This window comes from Manis javanica, chromosome 2 (assembly GCF_040802235.1).
Source record: "Manis javanica isolate MJ-LG chromosome 2, MJ_LKY, whole genome shotgun sequence".
In the NCBI taxonomy this organism is placed as follows: Eukaryota; Metazoa; Chordata; class Mammalia; order Pholidota; family Manidae; genus Manis; species Manis javanica.
In genome coordinates, this window is record NC_133157.1 from 54,276,797 (window position 1) to 54,304,639 (window position 27,843).

Below are 27,843 nucleotides of genomic sequence, written 5' to 3' on the forward strand. Positions count from 1 at the left end.
TGCTCCACAGGCTTACATTTTCTTTCTCATCCACACTTAATTACTTAACTTTAATAATACCAAAGGGGCTATTGAATGTTGTTATGAATAAGACCCATATTCAAAATCCCAGCTTTGACACTTGACCCAGTTATCTTCCTTGTATGCACCTTAGTTTCCTCAAACATAGAAGGGAGACAATGCCACATTGTAAGATTTTTGCAATGAGGATTTATGTGTAGCAATTCATGAAAAAGGACTAGTGTAAAACATAGCCCCTGTAGGTTTTAATTGGAAATTGAGTAAAGTAATATACATCCTAGAAACAAAAAATAGTTTTAACAAGTGTGTAATAAGTGTATATTAACAAAGGAATTTGGGGGGGAACCATTTCTAGAGTATGGACATTAGTCAATTATAAATAGGAAGACTTTTTGATACATACTATAAAATGTTCAATGCAGAAACATTTATCATTATAAAGAACAATTGAAAATCTCAATAGATTCACTCACTGGAATCAACGTAAAATAAATGTGGAAGATTAGTAATGTTACATCAAAAGTAAATGTTTGTTCACTACGTGAGTTATATTTTCAGATGTCATTTCAGAAAACTAAGACTATCCATCCCAGGATGAAAGGATATTAATTAGACTTAATAAATGAATAGTGATTCTGTTTACCTCTATATCTCTCTATATATGGATTTATCTGTCATCTATCCATCCATATGTATACATTCAAGTGTTTATCCTATCAGAATTGCAAGATACATACAAATAAATGTTAACAAAATCTCAAAATACAATTTAGGACACTTTAACCTCTAGTTACCTTCATACCTAATCCCAGTTATTCTTTGAAATTTGGGAGAATTTTATGTGTTATCACACAACTAAGTCTACAGTTTGGGTAGAATCACTGATGACAAAATGCTAATCTACAGTATGAACGCAAGTTGAACAGACAGATTGCCTATAGTTGGGGTTTCTAAATGATTGTTAGGTAAAAGTATGTGACTAACAGTATTGTTGACTGTACACTAGGAAGTTATGGCCTATGTTGTCCCAAGCATTTGGTTCAACCTAATATAAAAGACTAATAAACCTTAATAACTTCTGGAAAATGAAATTTTGAATCATTTTAGAGTACAAACGACATTAAGTGTTATCAGACTTTATTGTAAAATTTAGCAAAGTTTTTCTTGTAATCCCTGACCCCTTGCTCTGAAAACAAAATCAAAATTATTGCTTATTTTGTCCCCCTACAATATTTGTGCCACCGTAAAAGAGGGAAGAAAATTATTGTAATAAATAAAAACAGAGATGTAAGAGAGAAAGATAAGTCAGTCCAGAAGAGAAATATTAGGGGCAACAGAAATACCATCAAGCAGTTTCAAAAGAAGCTTCTTTTAAAAGGTCATATAAAAAAAATCACACCAAAAAATATAGCAGCAGAGAAGGATAAATACTAGTGAATTGCACACCAGTCCCATGTAGAAACAGGGTTGTTAGCCAAAGCAGTAGTATTCAGAATCCAATTTGGGATGCTTGCGCAGTGCCTGTGAGTCTTCTATTATAGAGCTGTCACTGAACTGGTCCAAGTCTGATGGGGTCTGATGGCCTGGGACATCATCTGCCAAAGTGTCCAGAAAGCTCCCCACGGAGATGCCATCCAGTCCATCACTGCCATCATGTAGGCTGTTGTAGCTGCCACGCAAGGAGGTGCTCTGACTCTCCAGTAAACTGCATAGGCTGCCACTGAGACTGCTGCCTCGGCTGGTAATGGTGGCTTTCTCTTCAATCATCCACTTGATGGACTCAATGTTCTCGTTGATAACGAGCAACTGGCGCATGAGCCTGACATCTGTGGCTCGGAGGTTAACCTGTGGAGAAGAGGGAGAGAGGAAAGACATGCCAGTTATTTTACATTCTTGAATTATCCAAAGTTTATTTGGATTCTGCCTTCTGCAGTCCATAATTTTAAATTCACATAATAAAATATAAATTCACTTGATCTCCAGATTTGTCTGAAAATTGCTGACCAATGGTAGGGGTTTGGTTAATCAACTTAATTCCTGCCAGATGCATCAGACTCCAAAAGAGACAATGAAATTCCCACTGCATCCCTGACCCTAACTATGATGCATGGAAAAACATACTGAATGCCAGGTTCTCTGCAAAGAAACTTATTTTTGGGCCAGATTAGTAGCTCATCCATGTTTACTTGGGAATAAGTAAATTGTCTGGATACTGAGAGGTGGGGAAAGAGGAATGTGTAGAAACTAAGGACTCATCATCATTGTAGCAACTCCTTTGTTTTTGAGAGGTAATGTGCCAGGGTTCATTATAAAACTTCAACATTCATTATAGTAGTAACCTTATACCACAGGTATTATTATTTTTATCCCCATTAGACAGATAAAGAAACTGAGATCTACAGAAAGGAGGTAAGAATACAGAAAAGGTCTGTACTCTTTATGACTTTATATGACTTTATATATATAGAGTAATAAATAATGCTTTTATTTTTAAGAGGAACCAAATTACTTTAGTATTCCATGAGTCCAAAGGGTGCAGACACACTAGACTGATGGACTTCACAAGGTGATCTGGAGAGATATTTTCTGTAAATCTGATTATTTGCTTCAGAAATGTGAGGGGTAATCCCAATCAAAATTGGGGTATAAGACTCTAAGGAGGTTCTAGAGCTCCTCTGAGTGCCTTCTAGGTGTATAGTCCTTCCCATAGTTATAAGTTACTTCAGGGAACTCTGTCTTCACAGCCGCAAAGCAGAATTTCTTTGTTTGCCCTACATTGTAACAGGAACATTGCTAACGTCAAGGTGTGGTGGTTCTGGGCAAGATGAGGAGAGGGCAGCTGCAAGAACTATTACAAGGAATCCCTGTTCTTGCTGGAATTGAAGAGCTATGGCCCCTTCAGAATGCTGGAACTGGGAAACAAGGATGCATTTGGCCATTAGAGATCCAGGTCACATTCATTATGGTTTGAAATGGATTCCTGTTTTTTCAGTTGGGATCCTTAATCCAAGAGGCTGGGCCTTGTTAATTCTCTCTCAAAGATACAGGGCTCATTCAGACTTATGGGTGTCTAGAATTAGGTACTTGGTCATGAATGACTCAAGCCATAAGGGAGAAAGGAGCCTACTGTCTTCAAATGTATGCATCCATATTTTTAAAGTATTTCCTGGTTAGGAGTTAATCTATACTGAAGATGAATTTTGGATTTATTGAACATGATGAATAAGTATTAGGAGAGATGGAATTTCTACCAATGACTTCAAAGATGTAGGATAGTAAATTTAAAAATTTTTAATTTTGCTAGGATATTACACTAAGTGACTTTTGGGTGACTTCATTATTTTCTCCGAGAAACGCATGGAAAATAAAATGTCTAGAAGGTAACAGTGAAAATCATTTATCTCTTAGGTGTTCATGAACAGAAGGATATGAACTTAACAGTGCTTTTCTATCTGTGGCATTGTTGTAGTGGCCTTGCAGTGATGTGTTGAGGAGCGAGGCTTTCTGGAAGTGTTTATTTTCATATTCACCCACACCACCAGATGAGTCATCAAGATACTTTCCAAGTTATACAAGTAATACAGCATTGATAAATCACCGACCACTTGTCTAGATCCTCAGAGGAGCCTAAGTAATCAGTTTGAGCCAAAATAAAATCCTTCAGTTAGGCATCTGTGGATGATGAAACTTGCTGTGCCCATTGTAGGCATGGTGCAGGCAAAATGCGACCGTTCGCCTGCAGCTCCTCACATGAAGCACAGCTGTTCTTGTTCACGTCTCCACCCCGTCCCATGAAATGCTCCTGCTCTTGCCCAGCTCTGGGTGTGTTTCCTGTTACTGCTTTTGCTTGAAGTATTTTACTCTTTTTCTCTCCACGTCCTCCCCATTCTTGAAGTCCTAGTTCTTATATCAAGCTACTTGCTGATCCCTGCCTTCTTCTACTGGCCCACTTAACCTCTATCATCCTTTTAGTTTGTGTCTCACAGGATAGCTGGATTTTCTATTGTCTTAATATTGCTACCTATTATTGTGTCTTGTAGCCATATCTTCAACTGATTTTTAAGTCCCTGAAGCCATGTCTTAACATTCCTTCCATTATCTTAAGATCTGTCTTGATTGAGTTTTTAGAAATAGTCACAATTTTAGGGTCTATGAAAGTTCAGCTCTTAAGACAGTAATAATACACATTCCCAACAAATGTATGACTCTGGGACTGAAACATACTTAGGTTAACTTTTTTTTTCAACAAGATTTGTTTCATTTATAGAATGGCTACATCAGATACAATTTTTTTCCATTTTATTGAGCGATGCAAATAAGAAGGGAATAAATAGATTATGAAGTAACAAAAGCTTCCTTTGACCATAAAACAACTTATTTAAATTAAAAAAAAGTCTTTTTCTTCTGAAGATAAACATTCATAGGTCACTGAACCAGTGCTGGGAAAAAAATGACGGAAGCAAGTCAGTTAGAACGTGTTGATCTGGCTGACAATGATTACAGATTTAACTATGTTTAACTCTGTGTCCTCCTGGAGAGAGAGTAAACAGCTACGGAGTGTGGGAGCGCCGGGTCAGCCAGTTCACACGGCTGCCTGTCCATTATTCCCTGGAGCTCCAGGCTGCTTCACCTGCCTTCCCTAGAAGGAAGGTGCAGTTACCCTCCTGCTGACGGACCTTGGGAGTCTGAGCAGTCCGCGGCAGAGCTAAATCACACTGTCCCTTCTGTCCCCAGTAGCTGCCCTGCCTTTCCTCACTGTTATGCATGTCGGTCCTTAGGAAGTCTGGCCATCAATTAGGAAAAGAGTAGACTCGCTAGCTGGCAGGAAACCACCGTTCCTTCGCATGAGATCTTTGAGGATATTGAGAGTTGGGGTCTCACCTTTAAGTCTAAGTGTCCCCTCCTTGGAGTACCCCTTCCTGATCAATCACGGTATCCAATCCCCCTGCCTAGTTTTATACTACATTCTGTTTCTTCTCCCCTCCCCAGTATTTATGACTAGCTAAAATACTATTTGTTATCTGTTACCACCACAAACATGATAAGCACCACAGAGGGCAGGGGGCTTGTTCTGCTTCTTTCACTCAGCACTCTGTGTCTAAGGCCCAGAAGAGTGCTTGGCACGTAGTAGGTACTTGATTAGTATTTATTCAAGGGCTGAATGATTGCTTCAGATGAGACCATCTGTCAGGAACAGCCCTCTCTTGGGTTTTGCTGTGGGTCAGTGTTAGGTGGCTTGACGGGAGGAAAGAGGAGAGTTCTGGAAAGAGCATTTCAATATTGAAGCACTCCCAGCTTGCAGTAACATTTCTATTCATTTATGGGATTCAAACACGGCATGATTGGTGCAAGGTTATTCCTAGTTTAAATGTCCAGATTACAAAATATTATCTGACAGGAAGTGGATTTTAAGGTGTGAATCACATTCCAAACATCATTCTGTTTGTTCCAAGGTAATAACTGGTACTAGCACAGTACGGGTGTTATGTAAACACATGGCGAAATGATTTAAACAAAGGAAACAAATAGGACATTTACCAACGGAAAAAAAAAAAGTTTGCACTGATTGATCCAGAGAGATGGGTGTCCTTTCTGCTTTTGCTCTTCACTCTCTCCCACCCCAGGCTCACAGTCATCCCGGGGTGGCTCACCTTCATACTTCACAAGTCTTTCATGCTTCAGCATTGTAGTGTAACAGGTCTCCCTACTTTAGACTGAATGAATGCTGAAATTTCAAGTCATTTTTGGACAGGTGGGTAACTGGGCGTATGGTAGAACTTGTAATGAAGGATCATGAAAGAGCAAATATTCATAATAATAAACATTTCCAGATCTATGTCTTCTTCAAGACTATCATATTAATACTTGAAAAAAAACAAAGGTTTATGAATTGGCACAATGGAATCCAAGAAAGAGAGAATGTGGTCAAATTACTAAGTACTCAGTTGCTAAAACTGAGTTTTAACAAGTTGGCTTCTTTTGCTGTGTTATGTGAAGATCGTGACACTGGGTTCTCATCTCCCAAGGCCACTGTTTACCTGTGTGACCTTTGAATGGAGTGGCTTGGCACACAGGACCTCAGCTTTCCTGTCCAGGAGGAAAAATCATGGGATTTTATTCTGAGGTCCACTGAGCCCCAGTATTCAGTGGAGGTGCTGAAGCAGTCTGTGAACAAAGGCTAATTTCTGCCCAGTAATGAAGATAGAATTCAGTTGAGGAACCCACCTTTCACTTTGGTCTGCTTTTCATATTGGGGTTTCATTTGAGGTATTATTTGATGAAAAGATGCTGTACATCAGATCACAGGATTTCCCTCCATTCTGACACTGACTCTGATTCTTTTGTTATTCCTGTAGCCATTTTTTTATTTCTGCTATGAGAAAATTAGGCTACAGAGGAGACAGAACAATCAGTTATTTTTTGTTCAATAGCTCCAGAAAAAGATATAGTAAAAACTCATATGGCTACAGCCAGAAGTTTGAGTTCTATGTGAATTTTAATCACCTTATCAGAAATTGTGCAGTAATAGTAATTTTGGTTTTTGCCCTTTGGGTTTAAATAAAAATCTTATTTGTGTTCTGCTCTGGAGTAAACATATATCATCTTTAATGTGTCTATAAAGTAACTGATACGTGCACATGAGCTGCTGAATATGCCTTCCAGATAGGGACATTGTTCACCCTACTTACCATATTGGAGGTTTGGACAGCGTATCTCCCATAAAGCTCTCCATTGCTATTTTTATCCTTTTATTTATGAGAATCCACTAATCAGGTAAAAGCAGGCCATCTCATACTTATGCATTCCTATTGTAAAATCCACATTATCCATGACCTAAATCTCACATGGCCAGCAAACTGTAACATGAATTAGAAGGGAGAAAGACTACTTTGCAAGTCCACAAACATGTACATGAAGAAAGGAAAACATGAGATTTGCCTTCTAATGTAATACTCTAATCCTAGTTTCTGATTAGGAGAAACAAATCAGCATTTTTTTTCAGATTCGTAATTGGTAGAAGTCCTCTTTTCTAGCCATATTTATTTCCAAATACACAAAAAATTCAAAAGCATATGTGTGTATTAAATTAAAAAGCTGTTGTAAAGGTACTTGGGATATTGTTTTAGTAACAGTTTATCCCAGTTTATTCAAACGCTCCCTTCATATAGCCTCCTGTGTCCACATTTGCTCCCTCTCCAAATTCACCACATCCTCAATTTGATGGCCATAGGAGATTTTCTGCCTACCCATACTTAAAATTTCCAGCAGTTTTATTAATAGCTTTATAAAACCCTCCCCTGACTGTTTTCTCAGAGGGTTTGTAAGGATATTATTGGCTCTCTGCAGTCTGAGAAGACATTGTACAACATTCCCATCTACTGCTTTTGGTTTGGAATGCTGCAGTAGAAAAGCCTGCAGCCCTATACAAGTCAATGCTATTCCACCAAAGGTTCCCTCCACTTTTTCTGTCAGTTGAACGTTTACAACAAAATATTGTTATAACTGGGCAACTGAGGAGAAAGACATTCTCCATTTGTGTTGTTTATATGTGGAATTGAACAATAACTAAAACAGTTCATTCTTTTCCCTAAACCTTATAGAACAGTAATTTCCCCAAAGACTAAGTTATATACATAAAAACATATCAGTACAGCTGACTGACTTATGTTGTTTTTGATAAATTAGAAAGCTGCATCTGGTGAATTTGAAAGGGGAACATGTGACCCCCCTGAATCTTAAACATAAATTCTTGCACCAGGCCTGCTTGTGAGAGCTGTGTAGTTTCTGCTGGTGTGTCCCCTGATTACAAAAATAAACAGGGAGCTTCTCAGTCTTATTCCATCAGATTCTAGGTTCAGTTGATATTTGAGTTCCTGTAATGTTAGTGCCTATTCCATATTCTAATACACTTAAAGAACTGTTTCCCTGAGTGCTTTCTCTCTAAATATATATATATATGCAAAGTGTAATTAGGGCTAATAAAAGAGATAATAAATCACCTAAGATGAAATTCATTTGGAATGATTTAACAAAAACATGAAGTTCCCACATTTGAGGCAGAGAAGCTCACATAAACAACACAGATCACACAAGAAGTGTTTCCATAAATATTCTCAATGCACATCTTTTCTCAGTTATTTTTTTGTTGTAAAATCTGATGTGTAATCTACTGTTAAACTATTTTTCACTGTAATGCAAATTATATTCATTAAACCAGAACTAGTTTCAGCTTCAGGATTAGTTAGGTCAGAACTTTATTGATTTGTCAGTGATATGAGCAACTTTGCTATACTGGATAATAGGTTTTGAATACATGAAGAATATCTCCCATTTTTTTGTGTGTGCTGGTGATAATGTAATAGCTAAGAACACATGACAGCTTTTAAGTAACATTTTCTCCATTTTAAGATAATCTTAATTTTAAAACTATCTTAAGATAGTCAACAAAATAAAAATCAAGTCCTGATTTATAGTGCTTTCCAATTCTGGTGTAAATACTCCTACCATCACTGATTTCAAACTACCAATGTGATGTTACTAAACACAGGGTTGGTAAGAAGTGATTCATAGCACAGCATTACATAGTATTCTCACTTTACAGGTACAATAAATGTTTTAAATAACCTCAAGAAAATAATTAATAGTAAAATGTAAAATCATTAAAAAGTGATGAGTTTTGATCTATTTTTCATATAACTTATAAATTTACACTTTTACTTACATTACATTTTTTTGAGATATAATTGATATATTGTGTATGTTTGGGAATACAGCATGATGATCTGATACATGTACATACTGTAAAATGATTACTACAATAAGTTTAGTTATCATCCATCACCTGATGTAGTTACAAATTGTTTTTCCCTTGTGATGAGAATTTTTAAGATCTAGTCTCCTAGCAAATTTCAAATATTCACTACAGTATTATTATCTTTAGTCAGAATGCTATACATTACAACCCCAGTGTTTATCTCATAACTGGAAGTTTGTACCTTTACCACCTTCACCCATTCTGCCTACTCCCACCACCAGCCTCTGGCAACCACCAATCTCTTCCTCCATATCTATGTGTGTGTCTTTTTAGATTCCACATGTAAGTGAAATCATGCAGTGTTTGCCTTTCTCTCACTCACTTTACTTAGTTAGTGTTATGCCCTCAAGGTCTATCCACCTTATAATATCCATCTCTGTAATAACAGACAATCCTTTTATATGCTAATTTATTTGTATATCTTCTTTGGAAAAATGCCTTTTCAAGTACTGTAGCATATTAAATCCGATTATTTCCTTTTTTGTTGTTTAGTTGTGAGAGTTCTTTATATACACTGGATATTAACCCTTTTACAAATATATGGTTTGCAAATATTGCTCCCATTCCATAGATTTTCTTTTCACTTTGTTCATTGTTTCTTAGTAGTTCTTCTAAAACTTTGAGAAGTTTTAAATTTGATGTAGTCCTGCTTGAGTGTTTTTTGTGTTTGTTGGCCTGTGCTTTTGGCATTATACCTAAAAAAAAGATCCAAATTCACAAACCTTTTTTCTCATTTCGTTCTAGGAGTTTCATACTTTCAGGTCTTCCATTTAATCTTAAATCAATTTTTTTATATCCTTGTATATAGTGCAAGTTAAGGATCTGACTTCATTTCTTTGCATGCACATACCCAGTTTTTCCAGTACAATTTGTGGAGGGTACTGTCCTTTCTGCATTGTGTAACCTTGGCACCCTTGTCAAATGTAATTTGACCTTATATGTGAAAATTTCTTTCTAGGTTCTCTATTCTGTTCTATTTCCAATGTCTCTCTTCATGCCAGTACCATGCTATTTTGAGACTATATAGATCGATACTACTATAGCTTTGTGAAATGCTTTGAAATCAGGAAATGTGAGACCTCCACCTTTTTCTTTCTCAAGACTGTTTTTGGCTGTTGGTTCTTTTGAGATTCCATATGAATGTCAGGGTAGTTTTTCCTATTTCTAGAAAAAATGTCATTGGGATTTTTATTGGGATTGCATTGATTCTTTAGTTTGTTTAGAGTAGTATGGGAATTTTACCACTATTTAAAACACTATTACATCTTCCAATACATAAACACAGATTGTATTTCCACATGTTTCCTCTTTAGTTTCTTTCAGCAACACTATGTAATGTTCAGTATACATGTCTTTTACTTCCTTTGTTTATTCCCAAGTATTTTATTCTTTTTGATGCTATTATAAATGGAATCATTTTCTTAATCTCCTTTCCAGATTGATCATTGTATAGAATTGAAACTAATTTGCATGTTGATTTTATATCCTGCAACTTTGCAGAATTTATTAGTTCTATCAGTTTTTTGTGGGTGGAATCTTCAGGGTTTTTTACATAAAAGATTATTTCATTTGTGACTAGGGATATTTTACTTCTTTTCCAATTTGGATGCCTTTTATTTCTTTTTGCTTTGGCTAGAACTTCCAGTACTGTGATGAATAGAAATGGTGGAAGAGCATCCTTACCTTGTTGTTGATCTTAAAGGGAAAGCTTTCAATTTTTTACTGCTGATTATATTAGTTGTGAGCTTTTCATATGTAGCCATTATTACGTTGAAGTAATTTCCTTCTGTTCTTAGTTCATTGAGTGTTTTTAGCATGCAAGGGTATTGAATTTTGTCAGATGCTTTTCTGCATCAATTGAGATGATCGTGTAGTTTTTGCCCTTCAGTCTATTAATATGGGGTGTTTGATTGATTTTCCTGTGTTGAACCATTCTTGCATTCCAGGAATAAATCCTACTTGGTCATGGTGTATATAATCCTTTTAGTTTATTTTTGAATTCTATCTGCTAGCATTTAGTTGAGGACTGTTGCATCAATATTAATCAGGACTATTGGTCTACAGTTTTCTTTTCTTGTAGCATCTTTGATTTTGGTATCAGGGTAGTCCTGCCTCGTAAATTACTTTGTAAATGTTACTCTTAAATGTATTGGGAGAGGTTTAGGAGGATTAGTGTTAATTTTTAAATTTTTGGTAGAATTCTCCAGTGAAGCCATCTGGTCCTGGAATTTTATTTATAGGGATGTCTTGATTGCTAACTCAGTCTCCCTACTAGTTAAATGTACATGGAAGGGAAAATTTTTCCTTAGCCCTTAGGATCACTAGCTCTGTTAGAAAATTAAACTGACAAAGACATGTTAACAGGAGAAAAGCATATAATTTTTTATAAGCTTTATATGACATGGGAGCCTGCATAAGGAAATGAAGACCTGAAAAATGGTTAATCCTGAGTGTCTTTATATTAAGTTTGTTGAAGAGTGGACAGTCATAGAGAAATATGACAGGCCAAAAAGTATGACCTAATAAGGCATATAATAATAGGTATAATAAACTGGGGAAACCTTAGAAAGGCCTGTTTGTTCACATTCTTCTCAGGGTCCCTTATCATTGGAGATAAGCATGCTTCTTCCTTTTGGGGATGGGAAGGGCACCTTTCACATTAAAGTTTTATGACCAGTTTCAGGAGAAGAATGGAGAAAGGTAGTGAGTGACATTCCTGCTTGTGCTGTTCTCTCAAACTCTCTCAGCTTAAAATATTCAGGATATCAAGGTGCTGTTTTTTGGTGTAGCCTCTCCTACATGTCATCAGATGTTTCATTTCTTTTTGATTCGTCTTGGTAGGTTTTATGTTTCTGGAAATTTACCATTTCGTCTAGTCATTCAATTTGTTGGCATATAGTTGTTCACAGTAGTCTTATAATTTTTATTTCTGTTGCATCAGTTGTGTCACCTCTTTAATTTTTGATTTTTGTTATTTAAGTTTTTCTCTTTTTTCTTTAGCCAAGAGGTTGTCAGTTTTGTTGTTCTTTTAAAAAAATTCATTGTTTCATTGATTTTGTTTTCTATTCTGTTTTGCTTATTTCTGTTCTGATCTTTTTTTAAATTTGCTTTGTTTTGCAAACTGAATTTATTTTGTTTTTCATTTTCTAGTTTCTTGTGTAAACTTAGTTGTAGATTTGAGATCTTTTCTCTTTCCTAATGTAGGTATTTACTACTTTAAACTTTAAGAGGTACCTAAATTTTATTGAGTATCTTTGGGTCAGGCTCTGTTGTACATGTTATACCTGATCTCATCCAGTTCTTCTAGCCATACTGATCTACTAATCAAGTACACAGTTTTCTATGGGTTAGAACCTTGATGTAGAGAAACTTATAATTAACTTGTCCAACTGACTAAAATCTAAGAGCTCATTCTGGGAAGAATTGCATATTATTCCTGGTCTTTCAAGATCCAAGCCCATGTTCTTTCTAGGGTACCAATCTGTCTCAGATATCATTTTCCTATACTGTTTTTGTTTGAAAATTTGTAAGGATATAGCAGAGAAATGCCCAAACATACTAAGTCCAAAAGGAAATCAAAACAAAATAAAACTTAAAAGAATCTTTTGTTCCTTATCTGATTTTAGAGAAAGTGCTTAGCTAAAGTCTTTCTGTAAAGTGGTATAATCCATTTGCGAGCAAGAATCTGACAAAATCATCTGAATGTTTGATTGTTTGTAATTTTCAAAATAGAAAATAAATAGTGTCTGGATGATAGTATTTCTTGACAACTCAAACAAGAACTTGTTCCTTCTTTTTAAATGTAGACTAGGCATAAAGATAATTGTGATACTTAAGATATAAAAGCAACTGAAAATATTTAGAACTTTTATATAATGATAAAGATCAAACTCTTACTCGTAGTATAAAAAATGTTTTCCCAATGAATTGGATAAGCTGAGAATGTGATCTGCTAGTTATAATAATAATATTGTAGTTCCACATAGCATCTTTCATCCCCAAACATCTCATCATTCCATAAACTATTAACTAATCAAGTTTAGCTGCATTTCTCTAAAGTAGCACCAGATATTTTCTTAAAGGTGGTTACGTATATTAAAGACGGCTAAAGCTGTTAAGAAACTTCCTTATAGTGAAGTGAATTAAAAGTTCTTAGGAGTATTTCTTAGGAATCTGTCTCTTTGTTCCTTAGTGTGGAGCACCAGGCCACTTTTTTTTCTAAAGGGAAACAGGATTCTCCAAATATATCATCTTATGAAGTTTTTATCATATTAACATCATTAAACTGCTACTAGGATATAATTTAGGAAGAAAATCTTGCTTTAAGGGCATTTTTAAATGAACTCATTTAAATAAAAAGTGTGTTTAGTAAGTAAGTTAGGAACAGTTAATGCTATTGTTTTTGAAAAGCATGGAACAAATTTCCTTTGTGTCCATTAAAAAAAAAAGGCAGGATAAACACAGACTTCAGAGAAACTTAAGTATGTTGCCAAATACGGATAACAAGTCAAAACCAAAGAGGAAGAACATATTTGTCATGAGAATTTTGAAGACAATAAGAAGACTGGGTTTATAGGGAGGAAATGGGAGATCAGAATAAGAATTTGGGGTCAAGACCACTGGGCGTTTCTATGTCATATACTTGAAATGCATTTCACTCTTATCTTTGCTTCTGATTGAAAAATGGAAAACAGCCTTGCTTCACAATAAAATGGACTGTTACTGAATTCCTAGCCTGATTCTCCAAGTGTAAACCTATTGCTTTGGATTCAGGAGAATGATAGTAGTTTACTTACTAACAAAATTAGTCCTGGAAGAGTTAGCCTCCATTCCAGAAAGAGGTGATAAAGTTGGCCTGGTGTCAATCTAAGCTATAGCTTATCTAACTTCCTATACAACCAAATTACTTTTTCTTTAATATTCCTTGTTGTTGCAATTTGTAAATTTTTACTCACATGAAAGAACAGGTCTGAGATGCTTATGAAATCCCTTTAAGCTCTTTTGACGGCAATGCAAAGTCAATAACCCAGAGCACAACAGTGAGGTAGTTGTATGACTAGTAGCTTCTGTTTAAGACAATGTGGTAAGCTTCTCTATGGAATGGACTGTCGTGGCATTTCTCAGCTTTTCTCAACATCCTTGCTTAACACTCCAGGCATGATATACTTCCAAACGACCTTTCTACCTTCACTTCCCACCACATTGTAGATTCTTAGCCCTTCTGGTTGGCTTACTACTTCCTGAACATGAAATGAACTTTCACCTCTCTAGAACTTTGATACTTTTCCTTATTGCAGGTTCAAATTATAGTGTCCTTCTTGGTATAGGTCACCCAAACCCACCTTATTTTTTCATTATTCAATTGACATGTTTTTTTGCTTTTCTCAAATAAAATTAATGCACACTTATTTACTGCTACATTACTTCATACATATTTTCCTGTTATTCCCTCTCTCATTCATTTCTTCATTCAACATGTGTTTACTGATTTGTTATGTCCTGATAATCCTAGTTAGAAGGTATGATTAATAGATGATAGGATAGACCCACTGCACTGGTGGAATTCATGCCTACACTTCTTTGTTATTTATCTTTTTATTCAGTTGTCATCAATGTGTTTGTTTCTACTACATCTTGAAAATTTCTCTATCTTGAAAAATCCCATTGTTCATGTCTAAACCTTCCCGCCAATGCAGTCACCTCCCAGAAACAGATTTGAAGGTCATTCCAACAGTGCTCTCTTGTACACAGGTAGGACTCTTTGCCATTCTTTGCAAACTGTGTACATGATCATACGCTGTTAATCTGCTATGTCAGGGAATTAACATTTTGGGGCTGAAAGATTTTAAAAATGATCTCTGATATTCTCATCTAACAGAAAAACAGAGGCATGGGAAGATTAGGCAACTTGTTGCCAGTTATAGGTAAAGTTACTAATGGAACCAAGACCAGAACAAAGTCTTTAGGTTTCCTTGCCGTTCTCACTCATCTGTACCATCAATGGGTAGTTGGGTCACAGGATATTATAGGTATAAATAAATAACAAATCAGCCACAACCTCTGTTTTAAATTGCATTGTTGTTATTTCTGCTGGAAATGGACCAATGTAGCTATAAACATGATGAATTATATCACATTCAAAGGAAAGCAAACTATCACATCCAGGTAAAATCATCTATGTGAATCAAAGTAAAATCATAGGAGAATACTAAATTGGAAAAATGATTATAATATTTTAGGCAACATTATGTCAATACTGTAACTAATTTCATTTATAATAGATCAAATACAAGAATTTTTCAAAATGGTATCATGCAAAGGGACAGTCTGACACTCTAATTTGTAAAAGACAAAGATAAAACACACAAATTTAGTCATTGACAATCTGGTATGCCAGAGATACCATTAAGCTCTTTGTGGAAAGTAAAATGTAAACAGTTTGGTAAGATTATAGCACTGAATCATCACCATATTTTGTTTATAATGACTCAGAGTCCATTTCCAATGGATTTAAGTCAATGACTTAAATCCATTGGAAATAAAGAGCAAACCCATTCTTTCCTTATGGAATTTACCTTGGTTCACACTGAAAAGAGATAGCTTATTTACTTTTATTTGAAATATTAAATTCAGGGTATGAGTGTTCTCTTTTGCAATGATAATAAATATGAGAGAAGAGTGATTAAATAAAAGTAGAAAAGAGTTAACACCTAGGGACAGATGTTTAACAGAAACTTGTCATAGCAGAGTCACATTTTTAAATTCCTTCATATCATCTGCATTATCTATACTGTTCTGGGCTCATCTATGTTTGTGCTAGTTCTGACAAGATTTCTGTCTGTGGCTCTGTAATTTGATTCTGTCAAGGTACATTTTTCAAAAAAGGTCAAAATCATGACATGCAAATATAAAATAAGTATACAATAAAGATTTATTTAACTCTTCAAGAGATGCATCATCAGGAAAAGGTGAGTAGAGAAGAGAGGATTTAATAGTAAATATAACTGTTGAATAACTATGTTGTATACTTAAAACCAATATAATATTGTATATCAACTATACTTCAACAAAAAAACAGATTAAAAAAAAAGAAATAGAGGAATAAAGGTCAAATAGATCATTAGGAAAGATACTGAGTTAAATTCACCAGGAAGTATGCTTATTTTTAAATACCTGTAAGACAGGGACCCCAGCAACCTACTTCCTAAATCCAGCTTCCTGTCTTTGTAATACTTTTTTGGACATAATTGTCTGCACATGCATGCCCAGTCATTTACTCTGGCCGTGGTGACTGTTGTCCATCAGTCTTCATCTAAGGCAATTTGCCAAGGGCCCTTGCAAAGACCTCAAAAAATAGTTTGGGCATAAGAGACATCTTAAACTTCCTCTCCCTCCAAATTTAGGGTCTTGGGAAGGCAAAATTAAAAGGTCTAAAATACTATTAATATAGATTTAGTTATTTGATTAAAACACTATCAAATGTGCTTGGAAACAATGAATGGTTACAGTTTGGAGTAAGAATACAACATAATTTTAAGTAACACTCCCTTTTTTTAAATCAAGGACATGCCAAAGTCAGCACAAATGATAGAAAATTTTCAGGTTAGCTAAGGAATCTCTTCTATCTGGGCAGATTACACAGAAAAATAACCTTTCACTATCTCTTGTTAAGAACAAACTGCATTCTTTACTGATTTTTCATTCCAACAGAAGAAAAATATTTCTAGCTTCGTACTACTATATTTAGTAGAAGTTTATTCACAGGCTCCTTTAAAAATTTATCTCCTAATAAGTCCATCAAAATTGAGCAAACTTTGCCAAAAATTGTATATGTTTTATTGTTTTTCAGAATCACTCTTTATACATATTGTATCTCTTTGTTTCAATCTATAAAATAGTGACTCAGTAAAGTACCATTCACTAGACCAGTGGTCCCATGTCTGTCACATCAAATTGTTCAAAAGTAGGAAGAGGCCCTTGCTACTCAAAAGTATGGTCCATATATCAACAGCATTGGTGTATTAGTTATTTATACTGTGTAACAAATACCTGAAAATTTAGCAATGAAAACAACAAACATGTATCATTTCATGCTTTCTGTGAGTCAGAGGTCTGGGCACAGGTTAACTGAGTGCCTCTGGTTTAGGGTCTCTACAAGTTTGTATCCAACATGTCTGTTGGGGTTGCAGTCACTTCAATGCTTTATTCAGGAAGAACCTGCTTCCAAGTCACTGTAACCAGTAGCAGTTGGCTGGCCTAGCTCTTGCTAGCTGTTGTCCAGAGATACCAGTTCCTGATCATGTAGATCTCACAATAGGACAGTTCCCAGCCTGGCAGATAGCTTCCTCAGAGTGATTGAGAGAGTGTATCTAAGACAGAAACCGCAGAGTTCTTTGTGACTTTTTTCTCAGAAGTGACATCCCTTCATTTTTGCCATATTCCATCCCTTAGAAACACGTCAGTAGGCCCAGTCCACACTCAAGGACAGGGAGGTAGACAAGAATGTCAATATCAGAAGAGAGGTGGATGGTGGAAAATATCTTAGTGGCTGCCTACCTCTATTGGTATCAGCTGGGAACTTGTAGAAATGCAGGATAATGGGACTAGTGAACAAAATCTGAATTTAAACAAGATTTTGAGGTGACCTGTGTGCATGTAAAGATTGAGAAGCACTGTTCTAGGGAGCAAGGCCCATGTCCTGTATTCTGTTGCAGAGGTGCTTTCTCACTTGATTTTCCTCACTATTTGAGGTTACTTCCAAAGAACTGGAATGATCAGTTAACCTCATAACTCAGTTCTCCCCTGCTTAATAGATAGGAAAAAACCCTAAGGTTACTGAAGTACTACTGTGCTGCAGATAGCAGATAAGAAGTAAAATTGGGAGATGGAGGAAGATAAAGAGGCATAAGGACTATGACAAATAGATCTAATACCAGCATCAAGAAAGTTGCGAGAGAAGATTAAGCATTTGGGTGGGCTGGATGTATCTGGAACCATGTAAAAAAAGAAAAAAAAACCCAGAACAGTCCTATTTCCTGAAAAATCCTTAAGTACACTGCTGAATAATCTTGCATTAAAAATGCTCTGTTTATAATGGTTGTGCATTACTAGTTTATTCAGCTTGGTACTGTTTATCAAGATAGAGAAGTATGCGGATTATATTAGAAATATATCCATTAAAAATTATAAAGATGAAAATGCTTAAGTGAGTTTTAGCTATCTTGATTATTTTGTTTCCAGGTATATTTCATGAGTCAGTGATGCTCAAAGAATTATCTATATTCAGTATTTGAAATTGTTCCATGAAAAATGCTAATAATTTTGATATAAATATTTATATTTCCCTCAAATTATATTTAGCTGAAAAGATAAAATAATATTGAACCAAAAAATAAAAATTATATTGAGCCTATACAAAAATAAAAGCCCTGAAGGTGAAAATGAAAGTCTCTTATCTACTTATCATAAAATGCAGATTAGTTAAAACACTCATTCTTTCTGTACCTTCAGTAGTATCTGGAGCCAACTGCTACTGGGGTATGTAAGCAATTTGTAAATTTTTGGAGTTTTAGGCCCTAGTTTTGATTACAGTCATTTTAAAACTGAAAGTTAAAAGAATTGAAACTATAAAACTCCTATAAGAAAACATAGGTGGTAAGCTCTTTGATATCTCTTTTAGCAATGACTTTTTAGATTTGATACCAAAAGCAAAGACCAAAAAAGCAAAAATAAACAAGTGGGATTACATCAAACTAAAAAGCCTCTCCATAGCAAAGGAAACCATCAACAAAATGAAAAGACAACCTACGGAATTAGAGAAAATATTTGCAAATCATATATCTCATGAGGTGTTAATATCCAAAATATATAAAGAGCTCATATGATGCAATAGTAAAAAAAAAACTGATTAAAATATGGGCAGAGGTTCTGAATAGATATTTTTCAAAGAAGACATAAAGATGGCCAACAGGTAGGCAGGCAAAAAGATGCTTGACGTCACTAATCATCAGGGAAATGCAAATCAAAACCACAAAGATATATTACCTCATACCTATTAGGATGGTTATCATAAAAAAGAAAATAACAAATATTGGTGAAGATGTGGGAAAAGGAAACCCTTGTGCATTGTTGGTGTGATTGTAAATTGGTGCAGCTGCTACAGAAAATGGTATGGAGGGTCCTCAAAATATTAAAAACAGAAATACCATCTGAGCCAGCAATACCACTGTTGGATATATTTTCAAAGGAAACAAAATCACTTTAAATATGATGGTAAATTTTATGTTACCTGTTTTTTACTGCAATAAAACATTACCTCCTTTACTTTTAAAATGACCTAAGTGGATTAAAAACAAAACAAAACAAAACAAGCTCCAACAATACGCTGCCTACAAAAGAGACATTTTAGCTTTAAAGATACACATGGACTGAAAGTGAAGGGATGGAAAAAGACATTTCCAAAAAATGGTAACCAAAAAAAAGGCGAGAGTAGTTATATTAGACGAAACAGAGCTTGAGCTAAAAATGGTAGAAAGAAACAAAGAAGGTCATTATATAATGATAAAAGGGTCCATACATCAAAATGATATAAAATTTATGAATATTTATGTGCCCAACATAAGAGTACCTAAATATATAAAGCACAAACTAAAAGAGCTAAAATGAGGAATAAACAGTAATACAGTAATAGTTGGAGACTTTAATAATAACCCACTTTCATCAATGGATGGATCATTCCAGACAGAGAATTAACATGGGAACAGTGGATTTGAACAACAATATAGAACTAATGGACCTAACACACATATACAGAACATTGTATCTAACAATAGCAGAATACATATTCTTCTCAAGCTCACATTAAAGGCTTTTTAAGATAGGCCACAAAACAAGTCTTAGCAAATTCAAAAAGATTAAAATCATAACAAGAGTCTTCTTTGACCCAAAGGCATGAAACTAGAAATCAACAACCAAAAGAAAACTGGAAAATTCATGAACATAGTCACATAAACAACACTCTCCTGAACAACCAGTGAATCAAAGAAGAAATTGCAGGGACAGCAGTTTCTTTACACAAATAATAATGAAAACACAACATTCCAGAACTTACAGGATACAGCAAAAAGTTCTGAGAGAAGTTCATAGCAATAAATGACTCCATTCAGAATCAAGAAAGATCCCAAATAAACAGTAAGTTTATGCCCTAAAAAGAAAACTTGAAAAAGAAGAACATACTGAACCCAAAGTGAGCAGAAGAAATGAAATAATACAGATTGGAGCAGAAGTAAATGAAGTAGAAAAGAGAAAATAGAAAAAAGAAAGATTATCTAAACTAGGAATTGTCTCTGAAAAGATAAAATTGACAAACCCTTATCTAGACTAACCAAGGAAAAAAGAGGAAGGATCCAAAACAAAAAATTAAAATAAAAAAGACATTACATCTGATAACACAGAAATTGAAAGGATAATAAAAGCCTACTGTGAACAACTATAGGTAACAAACTGGACAATTTAGCAGATACGGAAAAATTCTTAGGAATATATAACTTATCAGAATGGAGTCATGAAGAAATAGAAAAGATGAATAGACTAGAACAATTACTAGTAAGGTGATTGAATCAGTAATCAAAAATCTCCCAATGGAGAAAATCCCATGACCAGATGATGGCTTCCCTGGTGAATTTTACCAAACATTAAAAGAAGAATTAACACTAATTCTTTCCAAATTCTTCTCAAAAATTGAAGAGGGGGGAACACTCCTAATTCCATTTTACAAGGCCAGCATTATCTTGATAACAAAATAAGAAAAGGACACTACTAAAGAAGAAAACTCCAGGCCAATAAACATGATAAATATAGATGTAAAAATTCTCAATAAAATAACAGCAAACCAAATTCAGCAGCACATTAAAAGGATCATTCTCCATGATTGAGTGAGATTTATCCCTGAAAGGCAAGAATGGTTCAACATATACAAATTAATCAACGTGATACATCACATTAATAGAATGAAAGGAAAAGGAATCATATGTTCAAACTCAATAGACACATGAAAAACATTTGACAAATTTACACATCCATACATGATAAAAATGCTTAACAAATTAGGCATAGAATAAATATCTCTCAATGTAATAAAGGCCATATGTGACAAGCCCACAGCTAATAACATACACAACAGTGAAATAAAAGCTTTTTCTCTAAGATCAGGAATACTACCGGGATGCTCACTCTCAGCACTCCTATTTAACGTAGTACTGTAAATTCTAGCTAAAGCTATCAGGCAAAAAAAAAAAAGGTATCATAATTGAAAAAGGAAGTAGTAAAATTGTCTCTATTTGTAGACAACATGATTTTATGTATAGAAAATACTAAAGACACAGCCAAAGAAATAACAGATCTAACCATTTAATTCAATAACATTGCAGGATAAAAAATTAACACACAACAATCAGTAGTGTTTATATACACTAAAAATGAATTTTCTGAAAAAAATTCTGTTTACAATAGCATCGAAGTGGTAAAATAATTAGGAATAAATTTTTGACTAAGGAGGTGAAAGAACTATGCTGAAAACTAGAAGACACTGATGAAATAATTTAAAGAAGAAACAAATAGATGGAAAGGTAATCTGTGTTCATGGATTGGAAGAGTTAATACTGCTAAAATGTCAATACTACTGAAAGCCATCTACAAATTCAGTGTAGTCCTTATCATCAATATTTAAATGACAATTTTTACAGATATAGGAAAATACTCTTAAAATTTATATGTAACCACAGAAGACCCAGAGTAGCCAAAGAAATCCCAAGAAAGAACAAGCAAGAGGTATCATACTTCATGATTTCAAGGTATAATATTAATGTATAGTCATTAAGAGAGTATGGTAGTGGTGTAAAAACAGAAAAATAAACAAATGCATTAGAATCAAGAGCCCAGAAATAAACCAATCATATATGATCAACTAATATATGACAAGGTAGCCAAGAATCTTCAATGGAGAAAAGACTTCTCTTCAAAAATGGTGCTGGGATAATTGGATATTCACATGTAAAAGAATGAAACTGGACCCACATCTTTTACCATTCACAAAAATTAACTCAAAATGGATTAAGAATTTAAATGTAAGACCTTAAACCATCAAACTTCTAAAAGAAGACATGGGATCAAAGTTCTTGATATGAGTCTTGGTAGTGATTTTTTGGATATGACACCTAGAGCACAAGAAAAAAAATCAAAAACATCAAACTAAAAAGATTTGCACAGAAAAGAAAAAATCAACAAAGTTGAAAAGACAGCCCATGGAAAGGGGGGAAATAGTTGCACCCCCGTGTTTATAGCAGCAAAATTCACAATAGCCAAGACATGGAACCAACCTAAATATCAGTGGATAAGTGGATAAAGAAGTTGTGGTATATGTATGGATATATACAATGAAATATTATTTGCCATAAAAAACAAGGAAATCCTACCATTTTTTGACAACATGGATGGACCCTGAAGGCATTATGTTAAGTTAAATAGGCCAGGCAGAAAAAGACAAACACTGTATGTTCTCACTTAATGTGGAATCGGCAAAGAAAAAAATTGAAACTCAGACCAGACCTGTGGTTACCAAAGGCAGAGGTTTGGGAGTCAGAGAGAATTGGAGGAATGTGGCTAAAAAGGTGTAAAGTTCCAGTCATAGGATAAATAAGCACTAGGGTGTAACGTACAACATGATGACTAGAGCTAACTCTGCTATATGATACACAGGACAGTTGTTAAGAAAGTAAGTCCTAGGAGTTCTCATCCCAGGGAGAAATTTTATTTTCCTTATTCTTTTCTTTTCGTTACATTGATAAGAAAATATGGATTTTAGCTGAACCTTCTGTGGTAATAATTTCACAATATATGTAAATTAAACCATCATGCTGTACACTTTGAACATACACAATGATATATGCCAATTATTTCTCAATAAAACTGGAAAAACAACCCCAGAAAATACAAAGTAAAAATAAGTAAACAGACCTAAATTTTTCAAAAAATGCCTGCCACGTTTGAAGATGCACAAGTTAAATGAAATGAAGCAGGTCAATGAAATTGACTGAATTGGTTTCCAATAAAAATCTGATTGTTCTTTTGTCAGAAAGATTATTTATATATTGGCTTCAACATAGAAAGCCTGCACATACACATTTGTTATGACATTTTCATTTTAAAATACAATGCTACTTCAAAATGTCTATTATCATTGATACCATATATATGGTATTTCAGAATTACATGTAAACATTGAAAAATGGATTGATTTATGCACTTGTGACTAATTCCAAGCAATAAAGTTTATATGCCCTAAATCCAGGCATAAGAATCTCAGACTGCTAGTGCTAAAAGAAGCCATAGTTAATAACTGAGTCATGCTAGTCCAATCTGTGACACATATGTGGACTCAAGATTGGTGACTTGCCCAAAATTGTATCACCACTAAGTGGTGGAAATATAACTGATACCTTGATTGTCTGATTCTAATTCAGTGATATTTCCACAATACTAAAGAATTGAGGAATATTACATTATGGTCTGATCATTGTGGTATTAGCTTTGTTTTGAAATAATTTAATTTTTTTATTAAGGTATTATTGATACACAATCTTATGATGGTTTCACATGGACAAATTTGTGATTACTACACTCACCAATACTATCAAGTCCCCCCCAACACCTCATTGCAGTGTAGTAGGATTATAGAGTCATTACTTGTCTTCTCCATGCTATACTGCCTTACCCGTGAACCCCCGACATTATGTGTGTTAATCATAATGCCTCTTAATCCCCTGCTCCATCCCTCCCCACCCATTCTTCCCAAACCCTTCCCTTTGGAAAACGCTAGTCCCTTCTTGGAGTCTGTAAGTCTGCTGTTTTGTTCCTTCAGTTTTGCTTTCGTGTTATGTTCCACAAATGAGTAAAATCATTTGGTACTTGTCTTTCTCCGCCTGGCTTATTTCACTGAGCATAATACCCTCTAGCTCCATCCAGGTTGTTGCAAATGGTAGGATTTGTTTTCTTCTTATAGCTGAATAATATTTCATTGTGTATATGTACCACATCTTCATTATTCATTCATCTACTGATGGACACTTAGGTTGCTTCCATATCTTGGCTATTGTAAACAGTGCTGCGATAAACATAGGGGTTCATATGTCTTTTTGATTCTCTGATCTTGTTTTCTTCGGGTAAATTTCTAGAATTGGAATTCCCAGGTCAAATGATATTTCCATTTTTAGTTTTTTGAGGAACCTCCATACTGCTTTCCCCAATGGTTGAACTAATTTACATCCCCAACAATAGTGTTCCCCTTTCTCCACATCCTTACCAGCATTTGTTGTTCCTTGTCTTTTCGATGTTGGCCATCATTACTGGTGTGAGATGATATCTCATTGTAGTTTTAATTTGCATTTTCCTGATAATTAGTGATGTAGAGCATCTTTTCATGTGCCTGTTGGCCATCTGAATTTCTTCTTCGGAGAAGTGTCTGTTCAGATCCTCTGCCAATTGTTAATCAGGTTATTTGCTTTTTAGGTGTTGAGGATTTTGAGTTCTTTATATATTTTGGATGTTAACCCCTTGTCAGAAATGTCATTTATGAGTATATCCTCCCATACGGTAGGATGCCTTTTGTTCTACTGATGGTGTCCTTTGCTGTACAGAAACTTTTTAATTTGATGTAGTTGCATTTGTTCATTTTGATTTTGTTTACTTTGCCCAGGGAGATGTGTTCAGGAAAAAGTTGCTCATGTTTATATTCAAGAGAGTTTTTCCTACATTTTCTTCTAAGAGTTTTATGGTTTCATGACTTAAATTCAAGTCTTTGATCCATTTCGAGTTTTCTTTTGTGTATGGAGTTAGAAAATAATCCAGTTTCATTCTCATGCATGTAGCTGTCCAGCTTTGCCAACGCCAGTTGTTAAAGAGGCTGTCATTTCCCCATTGTATATCCATGGCCCCTATATCATGTATTAATTGACCATATATGCTTGGGTTTTATCTGGGCACTCTATTGTGTTCCATTGATCTATGGGTCTGTTCTTGTGCCAGTACCAAATTGTCTTGATTACTGTGGCTTTGTAGTAGAGCTTGAAGTCCAGGAGTATAATTGTCCTATCTTTATTCTTTTTTCTTGGGATTGCTTTGGTTATTTGGGGTCTTTTGTGGTTCCAAATAAATTTTAGAACTATTTGTTCTAGTACATTGAAGAATGCTGTTGGTATTTTTATAGGGATTATATTGAATCTGTAGCTTGCTTTAAGCAGGATGACCATTTTGACAGTATTAATTCTTCCTATCCATGAGCATGGGATATACTTCCATTTATTGGTGTCTTCTTTAATTTCTCTCTTAAGTGTCTTATAGGTCTTTCACCTCCTTGGCTAGGTTTTTTTCCTAGGTATTTTATTCTTTTTTGATGCAATTGTGAATGGAATTGTTTTCCTGTTTTCTCTTTCTGCTACTTTTCATTAGTGTATAGGAATGCAACAGGTTTCTGTGTATTGATTTTGTATCCTGCAGCTTTGCTGAATTCAGTTATTAGATCTAGTAGTTTTAGGGTGGATTCTGTAGGGTTTTTATGTACAATGTCATGTCATGTGCAAACAGTGACAGTTTAGCTTCTTCCTTACCAATCTGGATGCCTTTTATTTCTTTGTGTTGTCTGATTGTCATGGCAGGTACTTCCAATAATATCTTGAATAAAAGTGGAGACAGTGGGCATCCTTGTCTTGTCCCCAGTCTTAGAGGAAAAACTTTTATCTTTCACTGTTAAATATGATGTTTGCTGTAGGTTTGTCATATATGGCCTTTATTTAAATGCTGAGGTCCTTGCCCTCCATACCCATATTGTTGAGAGTTTTTGTCATGAGTGGATGTTGAATTTTGTCAAATGATTTTTCAGCATTTATTGAGATGATGATGTGATTTTTGTCATTCTTTTTGTTGATGTGGTAGAAGATGATGATGGATCTTTGAAAATTGTCCAATCCTCACATTCATGGAATAAATCTCACTTGATCAGGATGGATGATATTTCTGATGTGTTTTTTAACTTGGTTTGCTAATATGTTGTTGAGTATTTTTGCATCTATATTCATCAGGACTAGTGGTATATAATTTTCCTTTTTGTGGTGTCTCTGCCTAGTTTTGATATTAGAGTGATGCTGGCCTCACAGAATGAGTTTGGAAGTATTCTCTCCTCTTCTACTTTTTGGAAACCTTCAAGGCAGATGGGTATTATGTCTTTTCTAAATGCCTGATAAATTCAACAGTGAAGCCATATGCTTCAGAGATTTTTTTCTTAGGTAGTTTTTTTGATGACCAATTCAATTTCATTGATGGTAATTGGTCTGTTCAGATTTTCTGTTTCTTCCTGGGTCAGTCTTGGAAGGTTGTATTTTCCTAGAAAGTTGTCTATTCTTCTAGGTTATCCAATTCTTTAACATAAATTTTTTCATAGTATTCTCTAATAATTCTTTGTATTTCTGTGGTATCCATAGTGATTTTCTAGTCTCATTTCTGATTCTGTTTATGTGTGTACACTGTCTTTTTTTCTTGATAAGTCTGGCTAGGAGTTTTTCTATTTTGTTTATTTTCTCTAAGAGCCAGCTTCTGGTTTCATCAATTCTTTTTATTTTATTCTTCTCAATTTTATTTATTTATGCTCTAATCTTTATTATGTCCCTTCTTCTACTGACTTCAGGCTTCTTTTGTTTTTCCATTTCTAGTTTCCATAATTTGAGTTTAGACTGTTCATTTGGGATTGTTTTTTCTTGAGGTAAGTCTGTATTGCAGTATACTTCCCTGCTAGAATGGACTTCACTGTGTCCCACAGATTTTGGGGTGTTGAGATGTTGCTTTCATTTGTACATATATATTGCTTCATCTCTGTTTTTATTTTGTCAATGATCTATTGATTATTTAGGAGCTTGTTGTTAATCTTCCATGTGTTTGCAGACTTTTTGTTTCTTTGCATAATTTCTAGTTTCATACCTTTGTGCTCTGAGAAGCTGGTTGATACAGTTTCAGTTTTTCTGAATTTACTGAGGCTCTTTTTGTGGCCTAGTATGTGATCTATTCTGGAAAATGTTCCATGTGCTCATAAGAAGAACATGTATATTGCTGTTTTTGTGTGGAGTGTTCTGTATATGTCTGTTAGTTCCATCTGTTCTCATTTGTTGTTCAATGTCTCTGTCTCCTTAACTTATTTTGTCTGGTTGATCTGTCCTTTGGAGTGAGTGGAGTGTTGTAGTGTCCTTAAATGAATGCATTGCTTTTAGTTCCCCCTTTAATTCTGCTAATATTTGTTTTCACATATTTAGATGCTCCAATGTTGGGTGCATAGATATTTATAATGGTTATATCCTCTTGTTAGACTTACCCCTTTATCATTATATAATGTCCTTCTTTGTCTTTTGTTACTTTGTTTTGAGTCTATTTTGTCTGATACAAGTACTGCAACTCCTGCTTTTTTCTCCTTATTATTTGCATGAAATATCTTTTTCCATCCCTTCACTTTTAGTCTTTGTGTGTCTGGGTTTGAAGTGAGTCTCTTGTAGGCAGAATATAGATGGGTCTTGTTTTTTCATCCATTCTGTAACTCTATTTCTTTTTGGCTGATGCATTCAGTCCATTTACATTCAGGGTTATTATCAATAGGTAAGTACTTATTGCCACTCCAGGCTTTAGATCTGTGGTTATCAAAGGTTCAAGGGTAGCTTCTTTACTATCTAACAGTCTAGTTTTACTTTCTAATAGTCTCACTTATTAGACTATTTCAAACACAATCTAAGGGTTTTTTTTTTCTCCTTTCTTTTTCTTCCTCCTGTACTCTTTCCATACTAGGTGTCATATTCTCTACTCTTTGTGCATCCTTTGACTGACTTTGTAAGTAGTTGATTTAATTTTCCATTTCCTTAGTAATTAATTGATGTACTTTCTTTACTGTGGTTTTATTTCCTCTGGTGACAGCTATT

General features: G+C 34.7%; 1 protein-coding gene across 2 annotated transcripts in view; it reads right to left on the bottom strand.

The window, feature by feature from the left end:
* Window positions 1-1,141: 1,141 nt before the first annotated feature.
* The window catches only part of LURAP1L (leucine rich adaptor protein 1 like), a 51,370-nt gene continuing 24,668 nt past the window's right edge, over window positions 1,142-27,843 (bottom strand). For both annotated transcript variants that reach the window (XM_037018637.2, XM_017678555.3), the window contains one exon: window positions 1,142-1,866. In XM_037018637.2, coding sequence (XP_036874532.2) covers window positions 1,492-1,866 — 375 coding nt within the window. In that variant the 3' untranslated portion in view covers window positions 1,142-1,491. The remainder of the gene's footprint in view (window positions 1,867-27,843) is intronic.